The 17,478-nt window shown below is 30.5% G+C and overlaps 4 protein-coding genes and 1 pseudogene across 5 annotated transcripts in view; 3 read left to right on the forward strand and 2 right to left on the reverse strand.

Annotated features, from left to right (window-relative positions):
* The window catches only part of LOC101488348 (leucine-rich repeat receptor-like kinase protein SUNN), a 3,926-nt gene extending 3,193 nt beyond the window's left edge, over window positions 1-733 (forward strand). The window contains 1 exon segment of the mRNA XM_004507421.4: window positions 90-733. Coding sequence (XP_004507478.2) covers window positions 90-445 — 356 coding nt within the window. The 3' untranslated portion in view covers window positions 446-733.
* A 3,765-nt stretch (window positions 734-4,498) lies between these two features.
* On the reverse strand, window positions 4,499-7,257 carry LOC101488671 (nascent polypeptide-associated complex subunit beta-like). The gene is made up of 6 exons (XM_004507422.4): window positions 7,118-7,257; window positions 5,759-5,826; window positions 5,298-5,446; window positions 5,131-5,187; window positions 4,893-4,931; window positions 4,499-4,808 (listed from the first exon to the last, which is right to left on the reverse strand). The coding sequence occupies exons 2-6, from the start codon at window positions 5,824-5,826 to the stop codon at window positions 4,639-4,641; spliced, it is 483 nt and encodes a 160-aa protein (XP_004507479.1). The 5' UTR covers window positions 7,118-7,257; the 3' UTR covers window positions 4,499-4,638.
* LOC113787306 (small nucleolar RNA Z159/U59) lies at window positions 6,664-6,754 on the reverse strand (annotated as a pseudogene).
* A 759-nt stretch (window positions 7,258-8,016) lies between the features above and the next one.
* On the forward strand, window positions 8,017-13,457 carry LOC101489337 (uncharacterized). Of its 2 annotated transcripts, none has more exons than XR_001144284.3 (7): window positions 8,017-8,571; window positions 9,170-9,507; window positions 9,621-9,773; window positions 10,888-10,980; window positions 11,135-11,304; window positions 12,015-12,108; window positions 12,962-12,976. XR_001144284.3 is itself a non-coding variant. In XM_004507424.4 (7 exons), exons 1-7 carry the CDS (start codon window positions 8,160-8,162, stop codon window positions 13,181-13,183), a joined length of 1,371 nt encoding a protein of 456 aa, XP_004507481.1. In that variant the 5' UTR covers window positions 8,018-8,159; the 3' UTR covers window positions 13,184-13,457. The 2 variants fall into 2 exon arrangements, 1 of the variants encoding a protein (XP_004507481.1); XM_004507424.4 differs by having other exon boundaries at window positions 8,018-8,571; window positions 11,135-11,193; window positions 12,962-13,457.
* A 1,638-nt stretch (window positions 13,458-15,095) lies between these two features.
* Window positions 15,096-15,951, forward strand: LOC101489013 (pectinesterase inhibitor-like). Its single transcript, XM_004507423.4, has one exon. The coding sequence runs from the start codon at window positions 15,176-15,178 to the stop codon at window positions 15,767-15,769; it is 594 nt and encodes a 197-aa protein (XP_004507480.1). The 5' UTR covers window positions 15,096-15,175; the 3' UTR covers window positions 15,770-15,951.
* Window positions 15,952-17,478: the final 1,527 nt, after the last annotated feature.

A 17,478-nucleotide genomic window follows, 5' to 3' on the forward strand; every position in this document is an offset into this window, starting at 1 on the left:
AAAGAGTGTGTTAGATGGCAATATTTTTTGTTTAGTTTTAGAAATTAGATGTTGTTTTCTAATAATATACTTGTTGAATGGATGAGCAGAGTATGCTTACACGCTGAAAGTGGACGAGAAAAGTGATGTGTATAGCTTTGGAGTTGTGCTGTTGGAGCTTATCATAGGAAGGAAGCCAGTGGGTGAGTTTGGAGATGGGGTAGACATCGTTGGATGGGTCAATAAAACTGAATTAGAACTTTATCAGCCGTCCGATAAAGCATTAGTGTCGGCGGTGGTGGACCCGCGACTCACTGGATACCCTTTGACGTGTGTCATCCACATGTTCAACATAGCTATGATGTGTGTCAAAGAAATGGGCCCCGCAAGACCTACCATGAGAGAAGTTGTTCATATGCTCACCAATCTTCCCCACTCTACCACTCACAACTTAATTAATCTCTAAAATTTATCAGATAAACTATCTTTTATTTGTTGATCATCAACGAGTTCACTTCTTTGAAAATAAATTAACACAAGAAAATGTGCAAATAATTTGCACCTGTACTTAATTTATCAGAAGTGAAACAAAAAATTATATGTGTAGTACTATATATATATATATATCAATTGTAAAAATAGGTTTTGATTTCACATTGACGTTGAGTGATTGGAAATATTTTCCTGATTGTGTTTCAAGAAATTTTGTACAAAAGGATTATCATTTGTTAAAGGATTTTTAGTAGTACTACTATTTTTCTTTCCCAGAGTACAAAATCTGTACTGTAATAATGTAACTGTATACGTGAATGAATGAATATGTGAAAATTTATAGCCTTCTTGCGCAACTTAATTTACCACTTGTAAAAATACCTTCTTTAACGGATGTAAAAAAGATTGTGGAACACTATCATCAATCAACAATTCATCATGTATTACTTCAAGTAAGTCAAAATACATTCTAAAAGAATTAAATGTATTACTTTATAAATTTAATTGATATGCATTAAAAAAATTTACGTGATCAATCCATTCTTACCAGATTAATCTAACTTATGCGGGGTTGAAGCATAAAGTGGCAAAAATCTTGTGTGGCAATATTTGTTCGTTTTTTTTTGGTGCATCATATTATTCGACCTTTACTTTTAAGAAAAAAAGGGGATTTCAAAGTTGGTTGCATTAAACAATTCTGCTAGTTTATTTATTTAAAAAACACAAGTATGCTAGCTAGCTCTCGTAGTTTTAAAAACGCAGATACGATTAAGAAAATAGAAGATCAACAAAAAGAAATTTTTAAAACTAAACATATATGTGAGAATATAAGAGTAGAAAACGTAGGGTGGTTTAAAAAAATGTTTAGGTATCTTTTATCAATTTCACTCATCAATGTATATATCATCTAATGTAAGACTATATTAAGTAAGAAGAAAAATCAGTCTTTCATCTAAACAAGTAAATAGATAAAATTTGACTTTTATCTAAATAATATATAAAAAAAATTCTATCATAATAAAATAATATTTCGAATTTAAACCAATTACTACAAACACTATAATTTCGAATTGGATGGAATGGAACATTACTACAAACAAGGTAGGAGTAACATTAGTTGAATTTTTTTTTTGGGGTCATTGTTTGGGATCATTGGGAAGATCACAACAAAATTGTTTTCTTGAGAGATCTCTCAAGAGATACTAAATTTGGCAATCCTCTTACTTTGGCAACGACAAATTTGACTTATTAGATTAACAAGGAAATCAACCACCCTCAATCATCTTGAGATGAAAGACTTCATAGACAAAACATCCATTGGACAAAACCCTCTTTGAGATTTGCGAAAATCAACATGAATGATTCTTATATTCGCGGACAAACAACTTGCGGAGGTCTTATTATAAACCAACGAGGCCAATTTCTGAAGGGCTTTACTTGTAATCTTGGAACAAGAAATGCTTTTCTTTCGAAACTATGAGGCACTCATTTTGGTAATGGTGAGAGAGATGCCCCTCACTCAAGTTATTCTTGAAATTGATTCTATGTAGATTGTTACCACGATTCAGAATAGACATTGCCCCATATTTCACATGCAACCTATTCTCAGTGAGGTTCTTGCTCATATCCATATTCTAGATTGGACTTCTCAAGTTAATCATATTTTTCTAGAGGCAAACTTTTGGGTCGAGGCACTAGCCATGAGTGGATATGATGCGGTCTATACTCCATATAGGTGTGGGAATAAGTCAGGCCAGACCGGACTTTGAAAGGTCTGAGTCTGATCTACGATTAATTTTTTAGGCCTAAGCATGGCCTACAATCTCTCATAGACTTTTTTTTGGGTCTGGTCTGACCTTTTTAAAAGTCTAGAAAACTTATTTAAAAGCCTTATTCACATTAAAATATTATATTTTACATTCTTTTTAAATAGGTTAAATTATGTCTTTATATAAAAAAGAAACTAATAAAATTATAATCAAATCTAATAAAATAATAACTAACAAGTTTTGCACTACAACAACCTTCCAAGAAAACAAAAAAGCAAAATGAATCCATAATTAGTTCATATACACATATCAAGCTACATGCTCTATCCACATACCAATTTGCATAATGTTCTTCACATACCAATACCAATGTACATATCTATATATATTAAACAAAAAATGATTTTTCTAACAAAGTGGTTTTTAAAAAATCTGAAACAAACACCTTTTAAACCCTAAAAAATGATTTTTGGTTTCAAAGAATAGATTTTTTCTTGAAACAAACACATCTATTATTACATCTCAAACAAATATGGAACGACTACTGAGTGAATGTCTAATTGAACGGATACCGAATATGGAATCACTATCGAATATGGAATCGCTATCGAATATATAACAGTTGTCGAATATGGAATGACTACTGAGTGATTGCCTAATTGTTAGACTTTAAAATAGAAAATAATATTATTAATAAATAATAATAAAAATTAACATTAATAAATAATAAAATATATATAGATCGGCGTGTCAGACCAATAAGCTTTTTTATAAGTCTGAGTTTCACCTATTTAAATAAATAGACTTTAAAAATAACCTAGTCTAGTTTTTTTATTAAATAGGTCAGCCAGACCTTAAGTAGGTCAGACCATAGGCCTCTGGCAGTAATACCAGATAGTGGTAATACTTAAATATTTGATTAGATTACAACTTCTAATCGATATGAAATCTTTCAAGAAGAAGAAGATGAACAAACTTGCGATGTATCAAGACGTCGTCAAAATCGTGTAGGTGTGAGAAAGCCTCAGCAATGTGGTACTAGAAGCCACATTCGACATTAATATTATCGTAATTTTTGTAAAATTTGTGATGTTTTTTATGAATTGAATTTTTCTTTTTTTTTGTAAAATTGCTTAAGGAAGTTGTCTTTGCAATCGTGGACTTCGTTAAGAAAGTCGCAATTTATAAAGACGACTAGTAAGGGAGGAAAAAAAATGAGTATTTTGATATATATTTTTGAAATAGTAGTAATTTGGTAAACTTTTTTTTGAAAAATAAGTTATTATAAAAAAAAAAACTTTTTTTTGCAATTACGAATATGTGCAGTAATATTTCTAGTGGAAGATATCAGGGGGAACTTAGAAACGAGAATATATATAAAATAGATAATAAAAAATGCGTTGCCTTTGTATGAGCAACAAGTTGTAGCAGAGCATCCACTTTATAATTAACTTCTGTTCACTCAAATGTCAGGACCATCCAAAGCCAGTAGCGATTACCAATGGTTATAAAGAAATCGCTTTTGACCCAAATAAAAAAGACATGGCTTGTCTCAATGTCCACGAGTACCATTATTCAAGTCTTATGTGAAGATAATTTCCTACGTGAATTGCACTACTTACTCAAGTCTTTACTTCATCAATACATCACACTAACCATCTGACTGGAATCAGCTTCACTTAACAATAAACTGTTCAAATCCTTTTCGAACACTATACCTTAAGAGATGAACTCTTAGAATATTGACAAAAGTAGTTCGCAAAAGTGTAACAAATTCGGAATCAACTAAATATATATAAACAAATTCTATTTTGGCTTACCATTCTGCAGGCAGTGTATCAATACTAGAATGTGAGGTTTTTGTTAGGCTAGACTTCATATCCCAACCACTTCAATAAATATTTAATGTTAAATTAATCCTTATATACAATGCTTTGAAATTGAAACTGCCTATAGATTTTATCTACAAAATACATAGTTCAGTTTTTAACAAAATTATACAATCAACATTTTTCTTGATCATAAGTGATTATTAGCTATCTTGCAAAATTGTTCGATCAACATTTTTCTTGATCATAACGACTCATCAATGAAGGTGAATAAACTATGGTTTACAAATTAACTTTAGGGGGAGACTCAAGTCTTGTGTCTAAATATTTTTTTTCTTCAACCAATTATGAGAAACCTTATTGTCATCGCACTTCCTGAAATACATTGCAATACCAGAAGACATGAAGTCCGAGTAGTAGTACTTCAAATAAGATGAAGGAAAGCAGATTCAATTCAAGTATTCGGACTGTTTAAAGTATATGACAGGAGAACTAAACAACCTGAAATACTTAAATTTGAAAATCAATATTTTTTTGTTGAAAAAACAGAGATGGCACAATAACACTCTCTAACTATCCTTAGGCTCCTCAGCAGCTGTCTCAAAAGTCTCTCCTGGAACAAGCTCTGGAACATCATCATCATTCTCTTCTTGTGCAGCGGTTGAACCAGCCCCTGCTTCAGGAGGCTGCTTCTGGAACTGCTCGGCTAATTTCTTCAGGTTTTCCAAATTATCTGGTCCTGTGTTTTAATATTAGATAATATGGATTCATTAGGAACAAGAAACACCAAACACAACATTGAAATAGTTTGAAGCACACATACCTAATTGGTGAATAATGCTAGGGAGTATATCCTGCAACTCTGTATAAGGGAAATTTATAAGTCAATTTTTTGCAACAACAGTCAACAATCAGCAAAAAATAAGAACACATTATTATCTAGAAGTCCAGAAACGGTGGGACACAATACCCTAGTGTACTCTAAAATATAAAAAAGTCCAGATATTCCAGTGAGACTAGAGCAAACAGATATATGAAGAAAAAATTATAGTGTTGCTTACTCTTTGTTTGAGGAGCACCACTAACAACCCATGTATTAGCAGCAATGGATGCTTGAACTAGAAATAAAACATCCAACTGAATAGTCAGCAAAATTTGAAAAGCAATATATATAGTCTGTTGTATAAAAATGTAAATATTCTATATATATATTGTGGACTGATATTACCTTTGGGGTTTAAGAACTGGATAACAACATCATCCTTAAAGATGTTGACCTCCTCAATTTGAGGGATGGCATTCACCCCTATTCTCTTAAGGGTGCTCTGAAGCCTTTTGTCATCTGTAGTTGTTGTCTTGTGGACGGCCTTCTTCTTTCTAAAGTAAACAGAAGGCCGAACATCAAAAGATAATTCAACTCAATCAAAGCATTCCGTATTAAAGATACAATAGTTAAACAAGGGATTCACAAAAAAATGACCAATTTAAAAGAAAGCAAAAGAACAAGAAAGTGTGAAATGTGTTGGTTGCACACAATCAAATACGGAAGCATTAATATTAATATAAGCTCAAGAATTCATGTCTATTAAAATATTTTGAAGAATAAAACAAGGTTATAAAACTAATACTGGCACCACCAATTAATTATATTTGAATAGAGCAAAATTTGGGTTTCACATATAGATATACCTTCTGACAGTACCCTTTCCACCAGTTCGAACTGAACCAGCCATCTTCATCAACTTTTCACGATTCATCTGGGTAAAGTTCAAAGAAAAATATAACAACATAAATTTCATTCCAATTCCAATAAACTACAACTAATAATAGATGCAAAAAATAATTGGAAACAAACTACAGAAAAGAAATTCAAGACACAAAGGTCAGCAAAATGATAAGAAATCTATCTTGGATAGATATGCATATTTATTGAAACACATCAAGATACCATGGAAAGAAGTAAACAAACTACATTGTATAATTTTAATATACATGAATCAAATTCTAACAGCACAACAGACAGAAGAAATTTCACATGAACTTTACAGCAATGTTATCAGTGACAGATTACAACAGCAAGCCAAACTTCCTCCATATAAACAAGGAACTGAGGCCTATGGTAGCAGTCTATGGCAGTTGACCCGAAAACCACCATGCCATAATGCAATGGTTCCACCATGGTGGAAATTTGACAACACAGCTTCACAAGATTGTGTAGAAAAGAATACAACGTGCAAATACAAATTCATAACAGATAAGCTGATATTTACTATTTCCATTTAGATATATATAAACAAATAGATTATTAACGATAATGTTCTTTTATTAGAAGAGGGATATTACGCGAGAAATGCATTTAATTAGCACAGTACAAATTCAACCAAATCATTTCAAATAAGAACAACAGTCCCATGTTAAACAAAGCTACATTCAGCTCACCCATGCACATTTCTCCAAATGCATATCAAGAAAATATAGCCAAAACATATTATTTCGCATAAAGAATAACAGATGTTACCAACATAGAAAAACACAGCAAACATCCGGAAAAACAATATCTTTTCACATCTCACTACAATACCAATTTGTAAACAGTCTCCTCAGTTCAGGTCTCCAATAATTTTCTTCCGCACAAAAAGAACTCAGAAGAACGAAAGTTATATTTTATTGTTCATCATCGGAGACAGTATAACAATTACCACCTTTAACAGAAAATACTCAATGCCACACACGCTAACCCTTAATCAAATCACTGACTTCAAACTTCATTATTTTACAATAAAAATGCTTGATTTGGGAAAATAGAGACCTAAAACCCTAAATTCACAATAAAATTGAAATGAAAAAAAAATGATCTTCTTAGCATGTTGGAAAAAAATCAAACAGGATTCAAATCAAGAAAACACATCGGAAATAGGTCAAAATCCGAGGGATTGGAAAAACCGATGACACTGAGAAAAAACATGAACAAGCGATTACAAGATACAGCGAACTGAAAATGAAAAATGAAAACTCAGGGAAATGGAAAAGTAGAAATAAAGAAGGTACCTTTGTGACGTTGGATTAAGCTGAGTGATTTAGGACAGAGTAAGCCTCACTGTGAAGAGAAACGAAACGAGAAGATAAGGATCCTTCTTATATCATCAGCGCCTACAAAACCCTAGCCCTTTTTTAATTTTTATTTATCGAGAAAAAAAAACTTCTAAATTGGGTCGGGTTTGAAGGCCCAATATTAGAAGCCCATTACATCCATGAATTTCTAGTTACACCCATGATTGACAAAAATACACTTAAATTTTTAACCACTTTCTTTACAATTCCTCTCTTTCTTCCTCCTATTCCTCTTCTTTTGTCTTCTTTCTCTCACTTTTATCTTTCCTCTCATTTATGAATTGGAACCCTTTTTTTTTTCTGCATGTTTTATAAGTTATATATATTTTTTATGTGGTAGGAATATGTGAAATAAGTTTATTTACGTCTTTATAAAATAAGTTTATGAAAATAAACTTGATAAAATAAAACAAAAATTAATTAAATATGAGATATCCAAATACAATTATTATGACGCACACATTAATATATTTAATTATAAATTTATTTAAATTCAATAATAAATATTGATATAAGTGAATTAACGTAGTTCGTATAAAATAAAAATAAAAAAGAAATGATAAATTTACTAGTGTACTTTAACATGAATTAATTGTATATATAATTCAGGTTCCAGCTATACAATTTATGAGTTTTCATATGTTTATTTAGTTTATGTAATTTTTAAAAATTTATAATTTTTGGGTGGTATGTGAATTAAGGTTGTTTATGAATCAGAAGTATATCTTTTGATGTAAAATGTTAATGGAAATAAATAATGTATTTTAAAAATAAATTAGGCTAGGGTTAACATTAAGTAGTATTAAATATTTTATAATTATTTCATTTGCCTTATCTAAGACAGCATGAGTAGCAACAACAACCACCATAAACCGCAGCAAATGGATATTACAAAGAGCCAAAGAAAGAAACACAGTGTGACATGTTCCTTGTGAAGTTGTGAGTGGTGATGAATAATTTAATTTTAATTTTAATTTAAATGGCTTCTTTACATTCTTCATGGTTCTCTTCCTTGCGCATCAAACCAAACGTAAATGTGGGATTGGTTCTGATGCCTCTTTCAGCAACGTTAAAACCTGCGAAGGTGTGTTGTGTTATGAACCCTGACAACGCGGAATCTTCTGAAGTTAACTCCGTAGAAGCTCAAAAAAAGGGTCCTGCTGATCCTATAAAACTCGCGTTTAGCAAAGCTAAAGCTTATAAAGAATCGATTAAGTCTAAATCCAGTTTGGGAATTGAGCAAAGCGGTGCTGAAAAGGACAATTCGGTTGAAGTGAATAATGTTGTTGATGGAGGGCGAAAGGATGTGCCAGTTTCTGTAAAGATTGCAATGGAGAAAGCTAACAAGTATAAGCAGATTAAAGGAGGCGCTGTTAGTGAAACAGATCAAGGTAATACTTAATATAAATTTATTCATGTGTTTTGCTTTCTGCTTCCATTATCTTGTTTCTAAAGTAAAGGAGGCATTATCTTGTTTCAAGCCTTATGGAGTATCGTGTAACTGTGAATGTTATGGTTCCGTTTTTGGAGGATTCTAGAGGTGTCCAAATGATATTTTGACATGTCTATCTCCATAGAATTGATTTTGAAATTTGGAGTTTTTACCTTTAGAATTGATTTTTAGCCTCAAATTTATTATTCAACCTACTTTTACGTGAATGTATCTAAACTTAAATCACTTTTTCTTCAAGTCACGTTTAGTCAAAAATCAATTCATTTAAAAATCAATTTTTATCACAACAGAAACATACAATGTCTTTGATTATTTCATTGTTAGTTGATGTATTTGTGGTCACATTGTTATCCTTGATATTACCAAAAATTGTAGTTAAATTCAGTCAATGTTGATGCCACCTGAATTGCAGTTGCAGATACGCCAACAACTTAAGTCGCAATTGTGGTTGCAAACTATTTTTGAAACCTTGATAATGAAAAAGTGTTTTTTGTCATGCGGTTTGTGCTTAAATGGGTATCTGAATTCATTTTTAGGATTGCAGGGAGGGAGTGATAGTACTTTGGGAGAAGACGTGAACGGCAATAGTGTTGGTAAGAAGGGAGAACTGTCTGTTTCAAGGATGGATTTTGTGGGGCTTGAATTTGCGGATAAGAAGAAGACAAGGGGATTGCCACCTGGACTTGTTCCTATTTCAGACTCTTTCTCAGATGACGACTTGCCTGAGGTGGAGTTTATCGTCGGAGACGCAAACAGGTTTGACGATGCAACATCTACACAACCTGAACAAACTAATGAAGATGAATCAGAACTTTACAAGCCAAAAGTTTCTACATGGGGTGTATTTCCTAGACCTGGCAATATTTCAAAAACAGTATGGTATTTAGTATTTGCCAAAACATCTTGCAAAATGGACCTACACAGTCTACTTGTTTGTGATATGATATTCCTTTCAAATTAACCTTTTTTTTTTTACCTATCATCCAGTTTGGAGGTGGAAGAGTTATAAATCCAGGAGAGATTTTAGAGACTGAAGAAGAAAAAGCTAAGAAAGAAGCACGCACAAAGCAGATGCTTGCTGCTTACAAGAAGAAATTTGGATTAAATATTGATCCAAAGCTAAAATCGGAGTGCGAGGAGGTATGCATTTCTTTTGGTATTCTAAAATATTACTGCCATCATTTCCTTCTTTTAAGCATGTTGGTGTTTTTTCTTCCTTGCAATATTTGTATGAATATAGATAAATTTGAATGCATGTGAGTATATTTTTCGATCTTAGATTATTGACTATAGGATATCATTAATAATTGATGGCAAATGCTAATAGGAAAAAGAAATCGATGGCTCAAGCTGATTAAGTTTCTTGGCTTATTGAAATGAAGATAATCACTTGGTTTGATATAGAATGTGATGTATCATTAGATAGAAATTCAACTTGCCTGTTATTCCTAAAATGATCCATAAGTGTTCATAAAAATTGACTATTATTTTAAGCTTTTAAGCAAACAGGCTTGTTTTTCCAATTCTTTTTTGCCTGGCCATATCAAATCAAACAACTTCAAAATGCCAATTTTGTAATATATGTCTTTAATGTTTTAATTAATTCAATCTTGATGTAACACTGACAGTCTTGGCCATGTCTTTAATATTTGAATTAATTAAATCTTGATGTAACACTAACAGTCTTGGATTCCTTATAGAACTCCTGTCGTACTCATTCTATTAGTGGTTAATACATTCATTCATGCTTTCTTAATTGGTTATGGTACTAAAACCTTCAGTGTAGAACATTGATGGTGATTGAAAGACTCAAGGGTGGGGAAGGTGGGATTTTGATAAAAATGAGAATTAGGTAGTAGGATACCTTAACTTCCAAATGCTTTATCAAATTTATGTATAGGATTGTAATTTTAATCCACCCTTATATATTTAATGAGAGTTTCAGTTTTTAATAGAAGGTGGTGACACTCATTATATGTCTCACGTATATAATCTTCATTTGATAATTATAACTACTAAGGATCGAATTTGAAATTTTTAATGATAATAAATTATATCTGAGGTTTTATCCTATCAATTATGATTACTAGTGTTTTTAAAAACATTCAAGCCTCTAATCCTTTTCCTATTGTTAGAAGACCATTAGCCTAATCCGCCTCTAATTTTTTTTCATTTAAAAAATATTGTGCACAGCACAAGATAATTGCTATTGCTAGTTTAATTAGTATTGATGAATTGTATATAACATTTATAGGTATTGAAAGATGGTGACTTGTTAATGAATGCGGGAAAACTAAAGGAAGCATTACCCTACTATGAGACGGTTATGGACAAATTACCCTTGAAGGTAAACTTTATTGAGCATTACATTATGTTTAATATTTGAGCTTTTGAATGTCATGACATATATACTCTTGCAGGAAAACTAGGAAAACACACACACACACACACATATATATATGGAGGAATATTTGTATGAGATTGAACATGTCTCTGTGCAGAGTGAGCTACATGGATTAGCTGCTTTACAGTGGTCTATTTGTCAAGACTCTCTCAGTAGGTATGATTGCAAAGTTCTTAACATATCTAAAATTCTCATGGAATGTACCATGTTGTGTTCTACATAGAATTCAAGACTCCTTAATATGCACATGCAAGGTTGTCATTTCAGGTTTGTGCACCATGATATGTTCACAACTGTGTTTTGTCCCAAAGCTAGCTACAGTGCCTAAAGGTTAAACAATTGAGTAGTTATTAAAACAGGTCATAAGATTGCATTGTATTTGGTTCAATAGGTTTATCTTACATTCTTACATTGTCTTGTGGTCTGCAAAAGTGTTATAAGTTATCTCAATCAGGCTGAACTTAGAAATTCAGATTGAAAATACATTTATCTTTCTTCACTTTTTTTGTAGGCAATTGTTAGTGGGGAGGGAGAAATGTTGTAGAGATCGAACTCCTGACCTCCTTCTTAATACTCCTTTAGTGTCTCAACCCAAACAGTTGGACTAAACCTTTGAGGACGTTTATCTTTGTTCATTAACTCATACTATAGCCTCTTATTTAGGGTTCTGATTTTAGGTTTTGTTAGATTTAATTTGGGTTTGGAATTAAATCTAAGTTATGGTTCAATGTTCAGTTCAAGTTCAATTCTAATTCTTAAAAAGGAGCTCGGTTAACAAACTGTTTTGTAAATTCAGTTTGGTTTTCAATTTTATGAATTGCTTTGGTTATAAACCAGTTCGGGTTGGTTCTTTGGTTTATTTGAACACCCCTGACCTCTTTGACTTTAAAGTGTTGGTGTTTTGCTTATTATTAATGGTCTGTTTTTTTTTCCATCTTAATAAACATAGTTTTCAAAAGCATTTTGATGATTGACAGGCACAATGAAGCTAGAAGTATGTATGAAAAGCTTCAATCTCACCCAAGTCCTAAAGTCGGCAAGAAAGCAAGACAGTTTATGTACAGCTTTCAGGTGATTTTTCTGGTGGCCTTTGAGTTTAGGAATTAATGTAAATAATTGCTAAATACTAGCCGTGCAACCTGACTTTTTCTTTATTGAGTTTAATGATCATGCATAAAACAATTTTACATATGTATTCAATCATATACTAAAGTAATTACATTTTGGTGAGATGTCATTGGATGCATAGATAGAAATTTTTTATATTGTTAGTGCATACTGATCAAACTCTTCTTTATTTAAAGAAAAAATGTGATTGTCTGTGTCCAGTATTAGTATAGCACCTCTGCATTACAGGGTAAAATTAAATTATATTAAAGTTAGTTTTTGATATAAAAGATGGAAAGTCATAATATTTTTAGAAATATAGCAAATAAAATAATATCATTACAAAATAAATGTGATGGAACATACATATAATTTTAGTGAGAAAAATATTTACTTACGAATGAATCATAACCTTTTAAGAAGATAAAGTGTAAGAGTGTTAACAATATAACACATAATTAATAGGAAATATTACAATTGTTGATTCCTTTGAAATTAATATTTCATACAATTTTTTACATGAAAGCTTGTAAGTTGACATCCATTATCCAATTTCACTTTGCAAAATATCAAAAGTTAAAAATATAGAATTTCTAAAAAGGAAAATCCAATATTTTTTCCTGCATCTAAACATGTTTGGATATAGCTCTGCATTGCATGCTTCTGCACACATACTGCTTAAGTTTTGTTACTTTACATAATAATGATTCTTCTTTGCTTATAAAAGAAAAATTGAATATTGTTTTGAATAATAAATTACGAATAAATATATTTATCCGATTACTATGATATAGATTAATCTTTTGAACTCCTGCAGGCTATGGAAATGATGAAGGTGAGGACAGGATCTTCACGTTATTCAAAGAACACATTCTACCAGAATTATTTTGATGCATTTATAGAAAAGAAATCAAACTACCCCCTTAAAGATGATGTGGCTGCTCAAGAAAGTGCAATGAATCAGGTTTTGCTGTACATTATTTTTCTCATTTCTCCTATTTTTGTTGTACTACTTCTTGCAGTCCAGAAAAGAATATAAATTTCTTTCTTTTGTTTATATATAACTTTTTTTGGCTACAAGTTTATATGTAACTTAATAGATATGTATAGGGTTATATATGGTAGGATATGAAAGGATGGTAGGATAAGATTGGATGGAAGATGTAAGAATCATGCAGGAACCGTTTCAATCTCTCACCCGTATACAAAAGTTGTTAGGATACTCTTTGTTTTTTTCAGTTTTTTTGCCGGATCAATGTAATTTTGAAAGAGTTTATTTTGAATTTATCCAATAAGTTAACCACTTGTTAAAGCGTTTGAAAGAGTTTATTATTTACTATGATGTGTTCATAGTAAAATGTATCCATAGTTTGTGTAAAAATTAAATTTAATAACTATGCACTCAACGGACAAATGAAATCATTTAATCGTTCAATATTACATGGAATGTGTCCTATTTTGTTTTGAACAAATGAATTCAACTATCTCTTTTAGAAAATTGTATAAATGAGAGATAAAAATATAATTTATATTTTTTTAACTTCAAAATTATAAAATTATCCTTTAATTTTATTTATTTTAAATAATAAAAAGATTCTTTTTTTGTAAAAAGGTAATGTTGATAACCTACACCTAAAAATTAGAAGATTAACAACTTACTTTTTTTTTAACCATTAATAATTAAAATGAAAATTACAAAACTACTGTTCAATTTTAATTTCTAATTTACGCCTTCATAAAGAAATTTGAAGAAGTAGCAATATATGAAGAATTTAACACAAAAACAAGAGAAAATTACGTTAATCTCCCTAAGGTTTAAAGTTTATTGCAAATGTAACCTTTAGCCCTCAATGTTTAGAATTATCACAAACCTAAACGGCCACAATTTGTTTCTGATTTTAGATCGTCCTTCGCAGTGAAAAAAACAATGATCCAAAGAGTAGAGGTTTGTGAATTGTGATAACTGAAAAAATAGAGGGGTGGGGGTTACATTGGCCCTGAACTTAGGGGAAGTTAACGTCATTTTCCCTAAAAACAAAAGGTATGACATAAATATAATATAGTGTCACAATATGTTAACAAAGTATATTATATATGTGACCAGTTTTTTGGTACTATTAACAAAAAAGTATGTATTGGTAATATGAATATTTTGCTCAATAATTTTTTTTAATTTGTCAAAGTGAATATTATTATAATATTTATTAAAATTGATTAAATTAAGAGTTTTGTTATATTTTATTTATTTAATTTTAACTTCAATAATTAAATAAATTATTTTTATAATTAAAATTAAAATTATAGTTTTAATTAAAATCATCACAAAAATATAGTTTATATGATTGCGACGAGGGTAGTGGAACGCGAAATTACAACCAAGACGATGATATTATACCATATAAAAAATATAAAAATTGAGAGAAATAGAAGAAGCCATAGTTTCAGAGGTCAAATAAAATCATATTTGTTAAAAAATGAAAAATGATACTTATATTTATGTTGGTTTATGTTGGTTAATGAATACTCACCTTCTAATTATTTCTCTAATTAACTCAAAAAATAACTAACTATTTTAACTACTCTAATGGTTACTAAGTATTGCTATTCTTAATTTGCACTCTAATCTATGCTTTAACAAAAGAAAATGTATCTCTCTTAAATTAGGGATTGCAAACATGTGACTATACCGACCTAAGTCAAGCTGAAAAAAGGAGAAGCACCACAAATTGTAGGGTAGTTAAGCCAAAAATAGAAAACCCACAAGTGTTGAAAACAAGTCTATTGTCGCATAATGTGTCCAAGTGTTCCATTTTTTTTGGTAAACTTGAACTATCTATCTATCCTTAAATTAACATTCTTATTTTAGGAACAACAATAAGGGGCAATCATCCAATAAAACTGAGGCCAAGCGCATCTCTCCCATTACAAACAATTTTTTAGTCCTCTATTGGGTTTCCTTACACTACTTTATAAACACAAACATGAATTAGTTTCATATAATTAAACTAAAGTCACATAAAACAAAACAAAAATGGAAGTTGTTACTACAAAATACTTATATCTCTTGGCTATCTACATCATTTTACTAAATCACCAAATTGCCATTGCAACAGAAAACAAAGACAATGTCCTATTTCCTGAAAACCTATTTTCTCATAAAGGCAAAACCAGTGACCTAATCAAAAAAGTATGTGATCAAACACCAAACAAGGATCTATGTTTGGAGGTCCTTTTGTCGGAACCAACAAGCGAACATGCAACCCTACAAGATCTTGCTATGATATCACTAAAGGTGGCCGCTTCGAATGCGACGGGGATACTAACAGACGTGAAGATGATGATCGACGATCCAGATTTGGACCCTGGAATTCAACAAGGTTTGGCTGATTGCAAAGAAACTTTATTGGATGCCGAAGGTCAACTAGAGGATACCGTGGCAGCTATTTTAGGTAATTCAAAACGTGATGTTCAATTATGGTTGCAAGCAGCATTGGCTGCAATTGATACATGTGATGCTTCCATACCTGGTGATGATGATGTTCTCTCTAAACGAAGTGTAGCCTTTCGTCAATTGTGCAACATTGCTGTTGCCGTTAGTAAGATTTTGGCCAAAGATGGAGCCTAAATTATACATTACACTAATGTCTTTTGTTTTTCTCTTAATTAATTTATTGTATAATACTTGCAGCTCCTTAGTAAGAGCTTAGCTTGTAATTATTTTTTGGTACCGAGTTTAAATTTTCTCGGCACAGTTGGAAAAATGGTTATTAATACCATTTTGATTAATAAAAAATTTCTTTTCTTCAATGTTATATCTCACGAAACATCACAAATACTTAAATGCCTATTTTTTTATTGGGTGGAAAACATCACTTCCTGGTTATTGCTGAAAAAAAATGAGAAATGAGGGTATCAACAAACCGATCATGCTGCTTGTTTTGTTGTCTTGATTTTATTTTTCACTATGAACAACATTTTCCTTTTTTATTAAAAAATGTTCTATAATTTGTTGCTTTTTATTGTTATATATATATAAATTTGAATTAACAATTACAAATTTGTGAAATTTGTTCAACAGTGGTTTTGAATTTTAATTTAGAGAATAGAAAAGTTACAAAAGTTTATATATATATATATATATATATATATATAGAATTGAATTGATCAATCATACATGCATGAATTGTGTTAGCAGAAATGTTAAAATGGAGTTCTTTTTTTTTTTACTTCATTTATTTTCAAAAGCTTTTTATATAAATATGTTGGTTCATCTAACATGAAATTTCACGTCGATAAGTAAATATCTCATGAATTTAAAATCCGTAGTTTTTTATGGACCATATTTAAATCCCAGTGTCCCGTTTTTTTTAATTGGATATTATATTTTGAGTCACATAAGACTATAGTGGACATCAAAGTTTTTTTTTTTGGAAAATTTAATATTGCATTTTCGTATCTGTATTCGAACTATAGCCTCTTGATGTGGATACAAATAGATTTACAATATCAGATTTTTGGACTTGGTGTAAATTTCTTGAACAAATTAGTAAAAAATGACGAAAAACCTATTAAAATCTACGGTTACGAAATGAAAGAAATCATACAAATGAAATGAGACGAGAAATAATAAAAATAATTGTCACATTCAAGATGAACGATAAAAACTACTAAAAAAAATTATCAAATTACTCTGATAGTAACTAATAGAATAATTAAATGAAAAAAACAATTAGAATAATTACTTCATTTAGAAATTAAATATAGACATTAAGGGAGCGATTATTTGATATTTTAAAAAATAAATCACAGGAATAATTTTCCCATACATAACTCTCCTAGGAATGAATTTTAAAAGAAAAGTGTTTGGGTATCTCTTAAGTTCCTAGGTTTCTTTTACTTTAAATTGTTAAAAAGTAATTAATAAAATAACAACAAGAGTGAAAGAGGGAACAGTTATTGTTTATGAGCGGTGACCTAAGGTAAGATTGTGTGATTATGTATAGAAAGTAGGTAGGGTGGGTTTTTTGTACAAAAAATTATTCCACTTACATGGGAATATAAAGTTTCTTGCCGCTATTAGAAGGAATCAACGTGTGGGAATTGACCATAAATATTTCCTCGGAACAATTTTTCATTCCCTTGTAACAAACATAAGAATTTTAATTCCAATCCCTGAATTCCCGATAATATCTTTAGAATCTATGAAACAAACACAACCTATGTTTACTCAATTCAACCGTGATTTAATTTTTTTAAGAATATTGTTGTATTATATATATATATATATATATATATATATATATATATAAAACACAAATTGTAAAAAAATTATAT

Source organism: Cicer arietinum, chromosome 6 (genome assembly GCF_000331145.2).
Source record: "Cicer arietinum cultivar CDC Frontier isolate Library 1 chromosome 6, Cicar.CDCFrontier_v2.0, whole genome shotgun sequence".
NCBI lineage: Eukaryota > Viridiplantae > Streptophyta > Magnoliopsida > Fabales > Fabaceae > Cicer > Cicer arietinum.

Excerpts from the sequence above, each read along its gene's own strand:
- LOC101488671 (XM_004507422.4), bottom strand. The coding sequence starts at position 5,826 with ATGAATCGTGAAAAGTTGATGAAGATGGCTGGTTCAGTTCGAACTGGT. Across the intron at positions 4,932-5,130 it reads TGGTGCTCCTCAAACAAAGA|AGTTGCAGGATATACTCCCT; the intron begins GTAAGCAACACT and ends TCCCTTATACAG. Across the intron at positions 4,809-4,892 it reads TAGCATTATTCACCAATTAG|GACCAGATAATTTGGAAAAC; the intron begins GTATGTGTGCTT and ends ATTAAAACACAG.
- LOC101489337 (XM_004507424.4), top strand. The coding sequence starts at position 8,160 with ATGGCTTCTTTACATTCTTCATGGTTCTCTTCCTTGCGCATCAAACCA. Across the intron at positions 9,774-10,887 it reads TAAAATCGGAGTGCGAGGAG|GTATTGAAAGATGGTGACTT; the intron begins GTATGCATTTCT and ends TAACATTTATAG. Across the intron at positions 12,109-12,961 it reads AGTTTATGTACAGCTTTCAG|GCTATGGAAATGATGAAGGT; the intron begins GTGATTTTTCTG and ends GAACTCCTGCAG.
- LOC101489013 (XM_004507423.4), top strand. The coding sequence starts at position 15,176 with ATGGAAGTTGTTACTACAAAATACTTATATCTCTTGGCTATCTACATC.